The sequence below is a fragment of the Purpureocillium lilacinum genome (assembly GCF_023168085.1).
Source record: "Purpureocillium lilacinum CBS 284.36 DNA, scaffold_7, whole genome shotgun sequence".
Lineage (NCBI taxonomy): Eukaryota > Fungi > Ascomycota > Sordariomycetes > Hypocreales > Ophiocordycipitaceae > Purpureocillium > Purpureocillium lilacinum.
Window position 1 is genome coordinate 2,070,004 of NW_027072117.1, and position 16,453 is coordinate 2,086,456.

The following is a 16,453-nucleotide window of genomic DNA, read 5'->3' on the forward strand; positions in this document are numbered from 1 at the left end:
CGTGGCCCGAGCAACGACCTCGGGTGCATTTAAGCTTTGGGCCCGACGAGGCGCTTCCTCCCTCCCCCCCTCCGCCGTTTCTTTTCCTGTCCGATTCCCCGTGTCCTGCACCTCAAGCAGGCGGTGACATTTCAGGGCCGCTGCGAGGCCTCGGAGCAGGAGCATGGCCTCGGCTGGCTCATTACGTGTAGGGGGAGAGTACCGACACAGTGCAGACGGGAGCCCCTGTGCCTGGCCTGGCGCCCTAGGTAGAAAATATCCTGGTAGTGACCTCCACGCGGGCCCGCCGCCGGGCCAAACTCCAATTGGGACTGCCTGGGCACCGTTGCGCCGGGCGCGGGCAGGCAGGCAGGCAGGCAGGCCACCCGAGGCCTGTGCCTCTGCCATAGGTGGCGGCCAACTGCTCGGCCAGGCCCAGGACGGGCAGCAGCGACTCGCGGGCAGCTTCACCGGGCAGGGCAGGTTCCATAGCAGGACTGGAGGGAGGGGCCGCCCGCTAGGCTGGTCGGGTTGGGCAGGTACCTCCAACCAGGCACGCCAGGGCTGTGCCTTGCCACCAAACCTGAAAGTACCTGACCTGGCCCCGTGCCACGACCCGGTTTTAGGTGGTGCCTTGGACGCTACCCTGCCCGTCGCCGCCCACCCGCCCACAGTCGCCCGCCGCCGTCAACATTGGCCTGCCCAGTGGTGAGCTGGAGGCCCAGTGAGAACCGCAGCCAGCCAGCCAGCAGCTGCACCCGCCCAGGCGCGAACCAACCTGGAACTCCATCCGCCGCCTCCTCCTGCTCCTCCTCCTCCCTCCATCCCTCCTCCCGCCGCCGCCGCCGCCGCCCGTCGTCCGCCCGTCCACTCCACGCACCACCACACACGCACCACACACCACGCACCACCCCATCTGCCGCTCGCTCGCTCCATCGCTCGCTCCCACGTTTCATTTTTGCAACTTGCACTCGCTACTACAACCATCGTCCCTCGTTTCTGTCGCCAGCTGTCAATCACTCTGCCGGCAACACGCCTGCCTCCGCCTGCCGCGACTCTTCTTCTCCTCCCTCCGCCTCCCCCCTTCTTCTTCCCCCCGCCCCCCCGTGCTTGGACTCGTCGCGACCCGTTGGACGCCTTTCCGCACGCCCCCCTGCGATAAGCGAAGCCCCCTGCTTCCGCCGCCAGCTGCTGCGTTGCACGCCTGGCCTGCCTGCCTGCCGTGGCAGTTTTCTGAACGCGACGACGACGACGACGCCCCTTTCCGTGACGCCACTGCCTTCGACAAACCCGTCCCGACCAGTCTGTCGCCAACTTGGGCCCGGCCGCTGCCGCTACAGCGACCATGGCAAACTCTGGGTGCGTTGTCCTTGTGCTTGACGGGCCGATTGCCCTTGGCTCGCCGTGTCGATCGCTTCGCTGACCACGCTCTCGCAGCTTCGGCGCCGCCCTGCGGTCCTTCTGGCATACCATGACCAGTTACGATAGACGTGAGTAGCCCAGCAGTTCCCGCGCCCGATTGCGAGGGAGGCAAGCTGACGATGGCGATGCAGATTCTTCCTACGATTCGCCTCACAGAACCGGACGCCATGTCCCGCTACACAACGGCCGCAACGGCATCCTCACCGGCGTAGCCACCGCGTCCGACTCCCGCGCCGACGTCAGCTCCCCCTACTTCGACGATGCCGGTCGCTCCTCGCCCGCAAACGCCAACGGCGCGAGAAGCTCGTCCAACGGCCCCTACTCGCCCGGCATGCGATCCATGTCGGCACAACAATCCGACGGTTTCGAGGTCCAGAGCCCCGGCGACGTGCAGATGCAGTCCTTCCAAGACGGCCTCGCCCCGGCGCCACCCGTGAGACACTCGTGGAAGAGGATAGACGCGTGGGCCGAGGAAAACTACACGGAGCTGTGGGACCAGCTCGGCGAAGGCGCCACCATCAACGACCTTAACGACCTGGAGCACCAGCTGGACTGCTCCCTGCCCCAGGACGTGCGCGACTCGCTCATGATTCACGATGGCCAGGAGCGCGGCGGAATCCCCACCGGCATCATCTTTGGCTCCATGCTCATGGACTGCGAAGAGATTGTGCAGGAGTGGGAGACGTGGAGAAAGGTTAACCACCAGTTCCTGTTGGACGGCGCCAGTGCCAAGCCCACGACGCCATCCAAGGCTTTCGGTGGCAGCAGCGAAGCCTCGTCGTCGAAGCAGCGGCCTTCGTCCTCTTCCTCGGCCGGCAACCCAGACGAATGGCGACAGAACCTGCTGGCTCGCCAAGACTGCGTCCCTCCGAACGCCGTCCAGAAGGCATACGCTCACACGGGCTGGATTCCGCTGGTCCGCGACTGGGGCGGCAACAACCTGGCAGTCGACCTGGCTCCTGGGCCGGGCGGCCGCTGGGGCCAGATCATCCTGTTTGGCCGAGACTTCGACACCAAGTACGTGGTGGCCCGCTCTTGGGGCGCCTTCCTCGCTCTCGTCGCCGACGACCTCAACAGTGGAAAGTGGTTTGTGGACGAGGACACCAACGAGCTCAAGCTCAGGGAGTTTAAGGAGACGCGCATCGAGCCTGCTTACTTCAACATCTTGCGATGGAGGATGGACCAGAAGTACGGCCGGCGGGCCGCCAAGCGTGCCTCGATGGTACGGCCCCAGGGCCAGGGCGACTCGCCCCGCGGATCGCGGTCCGCGTCGCCGTACGCGAGCCCGGTCGAAGCCAACGGAGACGTCCGCGGACGGTCTATGCAGCGACTCAGCGGGTCGTCGCCCCTGGTCAGTCCGATGCGGCCCATGAAGGGCAAGGCGCCTCTGAGTAGGGTGACGGAGGAGTCGACGATTCCCGAGATACCGAGCGCCGAAATCGAGCCCAGCCAACTGGTGGAGGTGGAGACGCCACGGGGTAGCGAAGAGAGCAAGAACCCGCTGCGCATCTCGACGATTGCGCGATCCGAGTCGGACCCGCTCAAGGACAAGGACAAGGAGAACGAGGCACCATTGAGCAGCAAGGCGAACGGAAAGCAGCCCGTGGTGGTGGACGACTCGATGAAGACGATTGAGATCTGACGGGAACGGCAGCGAGCCGTGTAAACGCACCACGACGGCATGAACTTTCCCTTTCTGCACACGAAGGCTTGTGTTGACCAGAGAGAGTCTCATTACAAACTTAGTACAATAACTCGCACACATGGCGTTGGGGGCGTCGCGACAGCCAGAGAGGCCGAGCCGCTCGATATGGGCGGCGGCTGCGGCCGAAAGGCAGCTGGAGGGTATGATATCGGCGCGACAAACAGCATAATATGCCTTCCTGGCCGGACTTGTGGATTTTAACTCTTTCGTTTTGCTTTGCGCCTGCGCGCGTGTCGCCTGGCCGTGGACCGCGTCTGGCGGGCAGATATGGCGGTGGCGGAGTGTATTCGTCTTAAAGACTCTTCCTTTGAGTGTACCAATAAACGACAACGGTCGGGGCTGTCTTGCCCCCTGTGGCTCAGAGTTGTCTCCGAAGCGATCCCTCCTTCTTTGCAGTCGCTGCGCTGTACGAACAATGTCGTCTTGAGAATACAGGTGCAAGAGGGATGAGTACCACGAGCTCCCACGAGGCACTCTATTTCATCTGCGAGAAGAATCGTGTGTGTGCCTTGCCGTGCGAACTGATGATATATACCATATACCTGACACAAGAGATCGTCGCGGGTACAGCAGTTGTGGCGTGACTCTGTTGCACAAGACGACGCGAAGAGACGCTGTGTTGGTGACGAGGGCTGATGGGCGCTGCCTCGATGCTACGTCGGGTGGTGAGTGATGGTGGTTGAGGCGGGTGGCGGCGGTGGGTGCAAGCAAGGTTCGAGGTTCGAAGCTCGATGTGGCTTGAACCCGAAGGGGTAACAACAAGGCGGATTGACGGAATAGCCGCTGGCGCTAACAAGCGCGCTGGCCCGCGGGGGGCCCCTGCCATTCGTCAACCGCAACTGCACCTGCATGACCTGCCCCCTTGCTTTGAACTGCGACGCGTTAACGTCGGCCGCTGAGAGCACTCTCATGGAGTGTTGGCGGTAGTCCGAGATTGTTTGCTGCTCTGCATGTTGGGGTTAAACATGCCGTGTATGAAAGGTAGGGGATGAGGATGGTGATGAGGGCAGACCGGAGAGCTACAGCCCTGTGCAGCGTTTCCCACGGGTCACCGCATCGGCATCACAGTTCCCGCCAGGGCTATCCAGGCCACGACGTGGTACTCCCCTGCTTACCTGCATGACCGTCCCGGGCCTCCGCGAATCCAAGCCCCTCGACAAGCGGGCGCTTAAGCGTGTATCCATAGACCCCTGGCACGAACCGAACGTTTCAGCGGCGCGACATCGCTTTTCCCAGCCTTCGTTCGCCTTGCGAGGAGCAGCCAACACGAAGCGTGAGCGGCGTCTTAACAGCCTGTGCACAGGTGTACGGGGGTGGGATGTTAGGGCGGCTGGTTGCAGGGCTGTTGGCCGTGTTGGGTCGTGCCGTGCGGGAACTTCATGTTTGGGGGCTGCAGATGGATGGATGGGCGGCCAGGCGGCCGGGCGGGCGATCAGACTCGAAGGATGCGGCTGGGCTGCCGGGGGTTGTTGCTTGCTTGTTGCAGGGGCGGGCTAGCACGAACCCGAGCTGTGGTAACTGAGAGAGAGAGAGACGCGGGTGGATGGATGGAGGGTTGCATATGTATAGATGGGGGCCAGGACGCGCCCGGCGTGGGAATGAGACTCTGCGTTTGTACCACTTCCTCTTCTTCTCTTCTGCCCATTTCCTTCTGTCTCTTCACTTCACTTCGCTTCTCCTCTCCCCTCCCCTCTTCTCTCTTTCTCTTTTCTTCTGCTCTCTCTCTCGCTCTCGTGCTGTGTGTGCGCACTCCGGGCACCCTACTCCTTGCGGCAGGAGCGAGACCCTCGAGACATATAACACATCCCGCCGTATATGTGTCTTTACGAGTTACGAGACTTGGATTCGGACGTGCATGGCAGGACGCGACGAATAACGCTGTAATGATGGGGGACTACCGGCAGGGCTACGCGGACACGACGACTACGACGACGACGACGATGCACCACGAGGGCGAGGCAATGATGGATAGGCGGAGGCACGACCGCAGCCCTGAGGGCTTCACGTACGAGTTTCGAGATGTCGACCTGACGAACGGCGAGAAAGGCAGCGAGGAGGTTCGGTCTGCGAAGAAGAGGAGTCGCTTCTGTCCAGCTTGGCTTCGCGATGGAGACGGTATGCCTCACTTCACCTCACCTCCCTCAACCTCCCACGCAACACCCCGTGCTTCTTCCAAGCATCCCTTCCCATCCTCCCCCTACTTTACCACCACGCAGTACAACTCACACAGCCCGGGTCTCTCCCACCCTCTAGGCATCGACCAAGGCTGGAAGCCCTTCTCCATGACGACGCCCATCCTGCTCTCCCTCGCGCTCCTCTCGCTGCTCGTCGCCGCGGGCATCGAGACGCTCGCGCAGCGGAGCGCCGCGCGCGGCGGGCTGGCCCTCGCCCCGACGCAGGACGACATCCCCGCGGCGGCCATGTTTGCGTACCAGTACGTGCCCAACGTGGCCGCCGCGGTGTACAGCCTCGTGTGGAACTGGGTCGACCTGGATGTCAAGCGCATGCAGCCGTGGTTTGAGCTCAGTAAGGCGGATGGGGCGAGGGGGGAGGACTCGCTGCTGTTGGACTATCCGGTTGAGTTTTTGGCGTTTGTGCCGTTGAAGGCTGCGAAGAAGAGGTGTGTGATATCTTGGCGTATTCCTGCGTACCCATGACACGGACGGGGGGATTGCACTTATCGTGCCTTTCGCGGTCGGGTTTGGTGCGAGGAGCTAACATACAGTCTCAGGCATTGGCCCGTGTTCCTCTCGGGAACCATCATGATGCTTGTCTTTTGGGTCATCACGCCCCTGCAGAGTGCCATCCTTGGTACTGGGGTTGTCGTTAGGACAAGCCCAATGACCATCGTCAATAGGTCCCGACTCTTGCCTCTAGCTGAACAAGTGGCAAAAATCGACCCCAAAGCCCTGATGATCGGATACTCCATGGGTTGGCTTAACGGCACTGCACCCAAATTCACGACCCCGGAATATGCCCTCCTGCCTTTTTACGTCGACAACGATCCCGCACCGAACAATGCTACTGGCAATTGGACCGCAACAACAACCAAGCTTACGACGGAGCTAGGCTGTTGGCCTGCAGAGGTATCGTTACGAGGGCAACGATTCACCATGATTGACTTCTTGAACGGCCAAGGATGCAACGCCACCGTCAACTTCGATTACAGTGAGGGTTACCAGATGCAGTTCATCGGATACGCGGGAAGCGCCTATTCGAGCTATTTCCTAGCTGGACCGCAGACCTGCCCATTCACGCCCGACATTGTCCACCAGTTCCTTGCGCTCTGGGCAAAGTTTCCGGCGAAGGTACGAACTGACGCTGACTACAACATGACCGCCCTTTATTGCCAGAGCCACTACTACAAACAAGACGTCAGAGTCACCATCAACGCCCAGACCAAGCTTGCGGATCCGAGCTCGTTCCAAAATTTGTCTGAGAGGACGGTTCTCACGGAGGATGAGTTCAACTCGACCGCTTTTGACTTTCTTGTGGCGAACGGCATGGACTACGGGGCCGAAACGAAGGCGAGAGACGTGCCCTACAAGATCGTCGTCGAGCAGAGTCCCAGGCTGGCACCATACCATCTGAAGCAATTCCCGGACCCAGCAATAGGTTACGCAATAGCGGGCGGTAATGTGTCTCTCGACATCTTTGCTGACCCAAAGGCCTTGGAGTTGGCGTTTGATCGCGCCATGAAATACCTTTTCTCAGCCACGGTGAGCCAGCTGCTCGTCAACACGACCGACTATACAGACCGAACCGCCACCTCTACCTATTCCCTAGCAGGCATTATTGTCAGCAGGCCAATCTCCGCCGCCGTCGAAGCACTCCTCGTGGCCTGCGCCGTTCTCACGTTTGTGTTGCTGTGGCTCTGTCGGAAGGAGCCATGTCACCTCCGCGCCAATCCAAATTCGATTTCGCGGTTAAACGACATCTTCCGCAACAGCCCCGAGGCTTTGGACGCTTTCTGCAGGCTCGATAACGCTGACGGGAAGTCCCTGCATAGCCTGTTCCAGAACGACAGATTTAGGCTCTCGCGGGTCAAGGGTCGTGAGGACTATGACTTGCGCCTTGAGTATGCGCCTGTCGACGATCGCGAGGAAAAGGAAGCAAAGTCTCCGGAGCCCTACTACAATCCCATTCGGCCTTTCGCCCTCACGCGAAAAATGGGCTTCATATTCCTCTGCATCATGGTAGCCGCCCTCGCCATCATTATCTGGTTGAAGTCGGCAGAGGCTTCCCGAAACGGTTCGTAACTTGAAAGCGGTCCCAGTTTTCGTTTCTTACAAAATATGCAGGGCTGGCTCGTCCTTCCGAATCATTCGAGGTGCTACAGCTTCTGGAGAACTACATACCCACGGCATTTGCGACCCTTGTCGAGCCCTTTTGGGTGATGCTCAACCGGCTCATCTGCGTCATGCAACCGTTTCAGGACCTCTGGGCCGGCAAGGCCAAGCCAGCAAAGAGCATAAACACAACATACTCGGCCATTCCCCCGCAGCTCACGTTATGGAGAGCGCTCAAGGCGCGGCATCTCGTTCTCGGCTTGGTGTGCTTCACCACGCTGGCCGCGAACCTTTTAGGAGTCGGTCTAGGCGCCCTGTTCAACGAGAACCCGACGGAAGTCCGGTACCCCCAAGAGTTCAAGCCGTTAATCACGTCCAGGTTTTCCAATGAGTCCATGGAACAATGGGGGTTGAGAATGCTAGGCGCCCATGCCCAGTCAGGCCAGTACCTGGATCACTTTACCTTTTCGCTAGCACATCTGGAGTACGGGACGCCATTGCCGCCATGGGTCACTTCCGAATACTTTTTCCTCCCACACAGCATAATGGGCAGTGGTAAGAACTTAGCCACAGACACATACACGGTCCAGACGCGAGGGCTAGGTGCAAACTTCAACTGCACACCCTCGGAACCGCTCGAAATCCCACTGAGCGATCCGGGCATCCAAAATGCGACATGCAGCGATCCACGAACGTGGGTGATACAGGACTTCCGTGACATGAGGGGGCTACGCGGTCGACCCAATGGGACCGTGGCGACCACCAAATGCGGTGTCCCCAACAAGAGCAAGCCTAATGAGTGCAGTGATCAGTTCGTGATGGCGTGGGCACGCTCCGCCTCCCAGAGCAATACAACGGAGACCATTCATGCAACCTTTGCGGAATGTCGGCCCGTATTCGAAACAGCGATGTTCAACGTCACCGTTGACGCAGCTGGGAACGTTTTGTCATTCAACCGGACGAGCGAAATCCAGTCGCACTTGGACTTTGAGAACGAGAAGGCTCTCATCAGTAGTCTTCTCTACCAGGCCAGCAGCCTCATCAACTGTGACACGGATTGGCGCGACGATGGCCTGGCCTCTGACTGGATGTCCTACCTCATGGCTGATTTCATTGGAAACAGGGACGCCATCCTGTCTACAAATCCCGCTCCTGACCCTGCACCGCTCATTCCAACGATGCACCGTGTGTACCGCCTCACTTTTAGCCTGCTCCTAGGCCTCGGCCATACCATCGTATTCGACGCCGCCGACCACGAGCCAACCTCAATCGGCTGGAGACACACGCAAGAGACCAAGATCTTCCTTGACACAGCACCTCTCATCATCACACTCGTCGTCTTGTCGCTCAACATAGTCGTGGCAGTCCTCTTCTATGCCCGAACGACCGCCTTCGTCCTCCCGCGCATGCCCACCAGCATAGGGTCCATACTCGCCTACGTCGCTCCGAGTCGTGCTGTCAGCACCGCAAGCCAAAGCCGCTTGCGGCAGAGCAGAACGTTCAGCTTTGGGCGGTACCGTGGTGTTGATGGCTTGGTGCACATTGGTATTGAGCTAGACCCTCATGTTGTACCAATTGATCCCGACGCCTTGAGGGGCAATGCTGGGCTCGGCTCTAGGTTGTGGAGGAGGGTGGCGAGGCGTAAAAGCGCGAAGGGGACATTGACCACCTGGTTATGATTATTTTCTATTCGCACATGACGAAGTGAATTGGGTACCGACGGTGACGCACCATCTTCTCGGTATTTCAGAGGTTGTCAAGTCATTCGAGGCAGTATACGTGTACAAAACTACACTATACGACGAACTGTTAGTGTTCACAGCAAGCACGAAGTCACGGGCAAGTCTGATAGTACCCTTTGGAGACAATGATGTTCCATGCGCTAACGTCTAGTGCTAAGTGAAAGTGTATTGTACAGCTACGCCAACCCCCAGCAGGTAGCAGCCGAAGTGAGTGTCGCCACGAAAGAATGTACAGCCAGAACGAAAAATGTTCACCACCAACACAGAAAAGGCCATGTTGATGAAACGGGTCCACGAATCATACTCCCCCAAACTCTTCCTAGCCGCAGGTCATGGCTGGGGGCATCTGCAGGTTATGCGAGCTTATGCGGCGAACCGACGAGCCCAGCGCATGTTGCGCTTTGACATCTTCGCCTTCGTCTCCAGGTTGCTGGACTCGCCGGCTGTGCACTGCACCCCAGCGGCCATAGGCTGAGCAGCGGACCAGGTGCCACTGGCACAGCGCTGGAATGAAGTGCCTCCAATGCAGTTCCATGCACCCTCGGTGGTGCAGGCAGCGCCCTGGGCGTGGCCACCCGATGGGGTGTTGCCACCCGGGTTGACAGCACTGGGAGCGGGTGCTGGCTGAGAGGCGGCGGGCTGAGAGGCGACGGGAGCCGCAGATGTGGCGGCAGGCTGGTTGGAGGAAACAGTGATGTAGACGCCTCCAGGCTTGGTCGCGGACTGGGACGGCTGAACAGGGTTGTTGACATTCGAGGGGCGGGGAGCACTGGTGGGCTGAGGAGCGGGCGTTGGGTAAGGGTTGGGTGAGCCGCCGCCCTTGTTGTGGCTGCATGCGCCAGTCATCATGGCGGTCGCTGTCGGCGTGGCCTTGTTCTCGAACACAACGTTCTTGCCGGGGTCGGGGAACAGGAAGTCCGCGTTGTCTGGGGTGCGGCAGTCATTGTCCCCAAAGATGTTGGCAACATACATGTCGGGCAGAGTGTTCAAATAGCCGTCGGAGCCACCAGAACCAGTGACCGTCAACGGAGCGCAGTTCATGTACATTTCGCGGTTGCCCACTTTGTTGAACCAGGTCCATGCCAAGGTATAGTTGCCGGCAGCCAGCTCCTTGGGGATGGTGTAATCGTACTTGTTGGGATTCGCCAGGGCGGCATTCTCGCCGAAGTTGCCGACCTGGTTTCGGGCAGGGCAGCCGCCGATGATTGAGTGGATCACCTTCCACTTGGAGTCCTTGGTGGGCTTCAGGTCGGTGGTGACAGAAACCTGGCAAGAGCCACCACCGTGAACGGCACTACCAACGAAAGCCAGCTGTTGCTGGCTACCTTGGGCATAGACATTGCTCGCCCCCTCCGCGTTATAGACGCCGGTGCGGTCCTTGCAAGGAAAATCCGCGCCAGACAATTTGAGCGGGAAGTTATCGAGAGAGGATTTGCCATAAGGGACTGGGTTGCTCATGTAGACATGGGCGCTGCCAACGGCGGCGAGGCCGCTGAGAATGAGCGTCTTGGTGAACATTTCGATGGTTGGATTGAGATCGGGTGTTTGAGGGTCTTGTGGTGTCGAGAATCTTAGCGTACCAGCCGAAAGATTCCGAGATCTATTGGGATCGGTGTCGTCGAGACAAGTTGGTGATATTGAAACTTTGGAGCTTTGGAGCTGCTGCTGAAGCACTGCGATACATCGAGTAAAGTCAGCTTCTTATACTCTACTTCGCTTCCCGACGACACATGATCCCAAACAAGGAGCCTCCACACTGATTCAACGGTGTTCATGTCGAACGTATGAAGTGGAAAGGACCGCTGTGAACGACGTCTCGAACATAGACGGCACAATATGTGTTCATCGTGAGAGAAGACTTACAGATGAATGCCGCTGGTGTTGTCACGAAGACGTGCAATGCGGGTTCTCCTGAAAGGAAGGTTGAAAGCAAAGCAAGGACTAGCCTTGGCAACAAGAAAGGGAATGAAAGTTGTCTCGACGACAAACCACCGTGTTGGTGAAAGGAAGGACGAAAGACGAAAGCTGTCTGAAGAACAGAGACCAGACGAAGGTGAGAAGGAGGACGAGCGTCTTATACAGATCTCTCGCGTGCTCCTGAAAGCGGTCTCGCCCAACCTGGTCGGTCGTTGGACGAGGCTAGCGCGGAAGAAGGAAGTTGAACAGAGGCGGACAAGCTAGGCTCCAGATGCCAGTCATGCATTCGCGGTTATTGGACAGGGAGCTGGGAGTGGTACTAGAGCCACGGCGAGATGGTGGGTAGGATTTGCATCCCGTCAAGCAGGGGCTGGCACCAATACATTTATCTGGTTGTCGGTCCTGGTCATGACGGATGGGATGGGAGGGTCCCGAGCAGTGAAGGCCACGCACGGGGCAGAGCCATGGGCGTTTCGAAGCCCGGTGGACCGGCTAGGGGGGGTCCACGGTGGTGAAGGGAGGACGCCCGGATGGATCCCGTGATAGGCTGGCACGCACGTTTCAGAGCCGCAAAAAGGTCTTGACTTGTCGGCCGTGGGACAGGTGGGCACGAGCCGTCCGAATGGCAGCCACGGCAGCCTCAAAGGCTGCACGCCCCCTGACTGGGCCTGCGCTCTCGCTTGGGTCGGGGCGGATGCCGGGACGGGGCTGGTGGTGCAGGGCGGTCCGGGGCCAGCACGAAGCGGGACGAAGAAACGATGTTGAAGAGGCCCCTGCAACGATCTCCAACCTGCCTCGCCGACGGAAAATCGGCTGCTGGCGGCCCATCGACCGCGCGGACTGGGCTGGGAAGCATCAGCTTCAGGGACACGAAAACCCGGGCGGCAGCCAAGGGGCAAACCGCAGTCCGCATTCGCCCAACGCCATGGCACTTGAAGGCAGAGCCCTCAGCTGGTCGTGCATTGTCCTCCGCGATGCGATGCGCCAGGCCAGGAACATGGCGAGATGTGCGGCCTCCAATCAGACCGCACCAACACCCCTGCTCCTGAGCCTCTCCCGGCCGCCACGCACGCCCGTCGCTGCGCGTGCCACCAGTCAGCGTCCCGTATCCACACAACGTCACCAACGCTCCACGAGACATGCCAGCCATTGCCGACCCTGAGTCGCCATGGCTGGTGCGTGGCTCTTCCAACCTCGCCAAGGGAGTGGACAGGAGACGCCGGCGATCGCGCAGCCTAGTGGTCGCTTGTTTTGCGAAACCGCGTACGCAGCAGGCTGTCCGTTTCCCACGCGCTTCTGAATCCCGAACCGAAACGATGCGATGCCCGGACGATCATGCATCTTTGACCGCCACGGTCGAAGCTTTGGGTGCCCGCGCACCTAGCTGATGCGGATCAGGGGCGCGCTATGCAGTCTGCAAAAAAAGGTGCAGACGGCCGTGGACAGTGGCTTTGCGCTTGACCTGGGCGTGGCAGGGGACGCGCCCAAGGTTGCATTTATGCATCACACCCTGGGGCCCTGACCCACGGATCGTGGGCGTGTGGGACAGCCAAGGTGAACCTCCCCCCACGGTGAGGTTATGGGCCATCCAAGGCCATCCTCCCGTCCTCTCGTCTGACGACATGCGGAACTTGCTTGTTCAAGTCGAGACATCCGGAACAAAGCAGACGACATCGATCGGGAAGCCGGGATTCGCGCATGCCATTAAAGGCATTGTCCCACAGAAAACCGTGGCGGTGCCGGCTGTCTCGTTTCGCGCAGGCCGAGGCCAACAGCACGCCTCTGGGGTTTTGCGCGCGCCGAGGTCGCCTGTGAATTCCAGCAGGGCTTTCTCTCCGCGGTTGCTCGCTCCAGGCGGGGTTCGCCGATGCTAGAATGGACGAACGAATATTAGCTGCCCATCAACTGACGTGCGCGCCCAGGCTTACCTCGCATCCTGGAAGATCGCCCATCTGAGCATTCCAATGCAGGGGCTGTAAAGGCCTCCCAGCTCGCAGCGAACGGGCTCCCCTGCATCGTCGCCCCTCTTGGGGGATCCAGTGCGGCTCCCAGGGGTGCGAGGATGCCAGGGCCCGCCGGCCGGCACCCCGGGATGCGGGGACTACCCAGCCATGCCAGCCCGCCACTCGTCGTCGAGGGATTGAACTTCCAGGCAGTTTCCAGAGCGGAGCCTTGGCAGCCAAAGGCGGACACTAGCCACCCTTTGGTGAAACAGGGCCAAGTTTCATGCTGAGTGTTCGCCGGTGCGCCACCGACTTTGGCTGTCGAGGGGTTCAGCGGGGTGACAAGTGGGAGGCGAGAGGCGAGAGCGGGTGCCACGGCCAGCTGGTGTGGCCGGCAGCTCGCTGGGTGGCCGTCCGGTTGGCTGGTGGTGGCTGCCAGTGTGACCGGCCCCTTGCAGCGTGACGCCGGTCGTTTGCCAGTTGCTTGGACGGGCGGCGGCAACTGGTGCGCGTTTGCGGGCATGTGAGTCTGAGACGACGTGTCGCGGACGAGGAAAGAAAAAAAATTATGCCATGAAGCCATCGTGGGCATCCAAGATCCTGGTAAGCGCCGACGCGGGCGGTCGCGATCGGGGCCGCTCTTTCCCCTGCCGACGACGTGGGCAAACGTGGCGACTCGCAAGGGGGTTTGGGGGGACTTTCCCGACAGCGCGGAAAGAGCAACCAACAAGGTCGCAATGACCGCCCGAATCGCTGCAGCCCCGCCGTTCTTCCGCCCGAGGGAGAATTGAATGTTGGTGGCTGTCATTCTGCGACAGGTGTCCTTCCTCACTTGGCCTGACATGTACAGAAAAGGAGGTTTGTATCGCCATTTTCATCGTATTCGAACTGTATGGAGTTGTTGGAGGCCCAGCAGCGCCCCTCTGCCGCTTCCCCCCCCCCCCCCCCCCCCCCCCCCCCCCCCCCGCGCCACCAACGCGCTGGAGGGTGCGCCCGGCTCACCGTCCGACTCAGGCATGAATGCCTTTGCACCGGCCAAAGGCAGCTCATTGGATGGCCTCGTGGAGTCGGCCGACGGCTGTTCGCAAACTGTGCCTGACGCTGCGGGATAGCTTGTGCGTTGTTTTCTGTACCTGCGCCTGATGAGCGGCGGCGCTTATCCAAACCGCCAGGTTCTGTGTGGGTGGCACGCCAACTGGTCACTCTGTTGTCGTGACTGGCCTCTGTGAGCGCTTGACGAGACTCGACGCGAGTCAACTGACCGAACCGCCAGACCGAGCCGCCAGTCTGCCAAGCCCATGAGCCGAAAACTTCCCTCGCTGTCATGTCTCGACCAGATTGTCGAGACCGGCGCGGCGACCCGTCGAATGATCTGCAGGGTAGCACCGAATGGGCCTGTACCATACAACGAGGGGGTCTATTGTTTGAGCTTTGCGCCTGCATGAAGTACAGTCAGCCCTTGATCCGTGGAACCAAGTGGACAAATTTGCCCGCCTCTCTCCGCGTGGTTCCTCGTCCGAACTATCCGTCTGGGATTCCGGTCGCGGCGGGAGTGCTTCCCGTCTTGGCTTCAGCCAGCATGAAGGATCCTCCCGTTGACATTTGACCCCTCTTCGCATGAACTTGGTTCAGGAAATTTGACGGGCTACGGTGTCGCCGCCTCGTGGCCGCTTGCCCCATGCCAAGTCTGAAAGGTCCTTTGCAACGTTTCCACCACATGGGCCGACCGGGTCTTTGCCAAGAGCGGTTCAGGTGGGCGACTAACTTATATACCCTTGGTATATGCCGTTGTGGCACGACTATACGTGCCTGGGGTATCATTCAGACTGACGTCTTGCGGTTGAACCTTTCCTTCAATTTCCGTCTGAAGTCCGAGTTGCACTCGGGAAACCTGCCGAGCCGACAGGTCGATGCTGCTGCACGAACCGTGCAAGAAAATGACCAAGTTGACACGGGTGCGCGTGACGAGACACTGACACTCTCTGTACTAGTGTCAAGAAAGCACGCGCTGGCCCGCTGGCCTCTCATAGACGGAACGCGGAAAGCTGCATGCCAACGTCAAGTTTCACGATACGAGTGGCTGCTCATGGCTGATGGACGAAATTGCGTCCAGCGTTCGTATGTATCTGAGACTATAAATACTCGCAGACGCCCCGCCCGCGCGATCCCTCGTGATGCTGCATCACCCCTTCGTAGCTGATGCCAAATGGAGTACCGAGTGTTCGCATAGTGGCTTCGTGCAGACAGAAATAGCGACATGCGTTCCGATGGCCCGGAAGGCGGCAGCAGCAGCAAAGCCGTCAGAGCTGGGTGCACGGAGCCTGGGCTCAGACAATCAAGCCGCCGTCTTCACGGCAGCTTTGTCATCGCCAGCGGCAGCTTTGCGAGATATTAGTGATGAATGCATCAATGCAGTTTGGCAAAACATACCTTCGTCGAATGCCCAGCCACCCCTCGTCCACAGTGCCATCTTGTCGCGGCGAAACTCCTCAAAGTCCCACTCACGCTGCTCCAGCTGCTCCAGACGCAGGAAAATGTAGACAGAGGCATCCTTGAACGCAGGGACAGCCTCCTTGCCGTCGGAAGAATGCTGCAACTCGACCTGGGCAGTGACACGCTCATACTCAGAGCCCTCGAAGTAGTCCAGTTTGTCGAGGTTGGCATCAGTCAATCCGGTGGCGTAGATGCCCTTCACGCTGTGGCCCTTCTCAGGCACCACTGCAGGGTAGTCTGCGGACTTTACGCGATGGCGGCAGTGGTCATGGAGAATCGCCGGGGTAAACGTGTGCAGCTTGCGAATCGCTTCGGGAGGTGTCTTGGTGCCATAGCATACGCTGTAGAAGATTTCTGGGGCCATCTGTCACGGCGTTAACATCATCCACAGAAGAGCGCCACCGCGCATTTGTTCGACTTGGATCTTTACCAGAACCCCTATGCAAGTATGTGAGTCAAGACAAACAGGCGATACAGGAGGCGTTTATCAAGTGACGTACCGTAGAAGAACGCAGTATGCTCTCCACTCATCTTGTTTGTTCTGTGTCTGGTGATGCAACGAAGGAAGCAGAGCATCAAAGGTTACCAAGGTGAATCGCTCTAAACAAAGTGTCAGATGAACAAGGTGTCAGATGCGCTTTTCTGTTGACAAACTCCCGCGGCGGCGCAGTGCTAATTCTCGTCGAGTTCGAAGTGCTCAAGGGAGAGAATTCAAAGGTTCGGAAGTGCAGAGGGCGCAGGCTTATGTAGATGACTCCGCAGTCTGTCCTACCCTCGAGCTTGAGGCGGCGATGGTGGGGCCGGCGATAATGCGGCGGCCTTTGCGCGTTGGCCACGTAGGGACAAAAATGGCGATCACAAGCCAATGCGCGGTCATCAATATTGAATAATACAGTGAGGCGGAATCAATATTGCGGTCTCGGGGCGTACAGTGCTGTGCTGGGCTCTCGCGAAGCGAGTGTT

General features: G+C 59.5%; 4 protein-coding genes across 4 annotated transcripts; 2 read left to right on the forward strand and 2 right to left on the reverse strand.

The window, feature by feature from the left end:
* Positions 1-1,324: 1,324 nt before the first annotated feature.
* On the forward strand, positions 1,325-3,043 carry PLICBS_009520 (cell wall assembly regulator; the record flags this gene model as incomplete). The annotated part of the gene is made up of 3 exons (XM_018325130.2): positions 1,325-1,338; positions 1,417-1,469; positions 1,533-3,043. The coding sequence occupies 3 exons, from the start codon at positions 1,325-1,327 to the stop codon at positions 3,041-3,043; spliced, it is 1,578 nt and encodes a 525-aa protein (XP_018176524.2).
* A 2,024-nt stretch (positions 3,044-5,067) lies between these two features.
* On the forward strand, positions 5,068-9,074 carry PLICBS_009521 (uncharacterized protein; the record flags this gene model as incomplete). Its single annotated transcript, XM_065601655.1, has 4 exons — positions 5,068-5,221; positions 5,360-5,726; positions 5,838-7,357; positions 7,408-9,074. The coding sequence occupies 4 exons, from the start codon at positions 5,068-5,070 to the stop codon at positions 9,072-9,074; spliced, it is 3,708 nt and encodes a 1,235-aa protein (XP_065457727.1).
* Positions 9,075-9,500: 426 nt separating this feature from the next.
* Positions 9,501-10,655, reverse strand: PLICBS_009522 (uncharacterized protein; the record flags this gene model as incomplete). The annotated part of the gene is made up of 1 exon (XM_018325133.2): positions 9,501-10,655. One exon carries the CDS (start codon positions 10,653-10,655, stop codon positions 9,501-9,503), a length of 1,155 nt encoding a protein of 384 aa, XP_018176527.2.
* A 4,677-nt stretch (positions 10,656-15,332) lies between these two features.
* On the reverse strand, positions 15,333-16,021 carry PLICBS_009523 (uncharacterized protein; the record flags this gene model as incomplete). Its single annotated transcript, XM_018325134.1, has 4 exons — positions 15,333-15,376; positions 15,428-15,854; positions 15,921-15,928; positions 15,991-16,021. 4 exons carry the CDS (start codon positions 16,019-16,021, stop codon positions 15,333-15,335), a joined length of 510 nt encoding a protein of 169 aa, XP_018176528.1.
* Between the last annotated feature and the right edge of the window lie 432 nt (positions 16,022-16,453).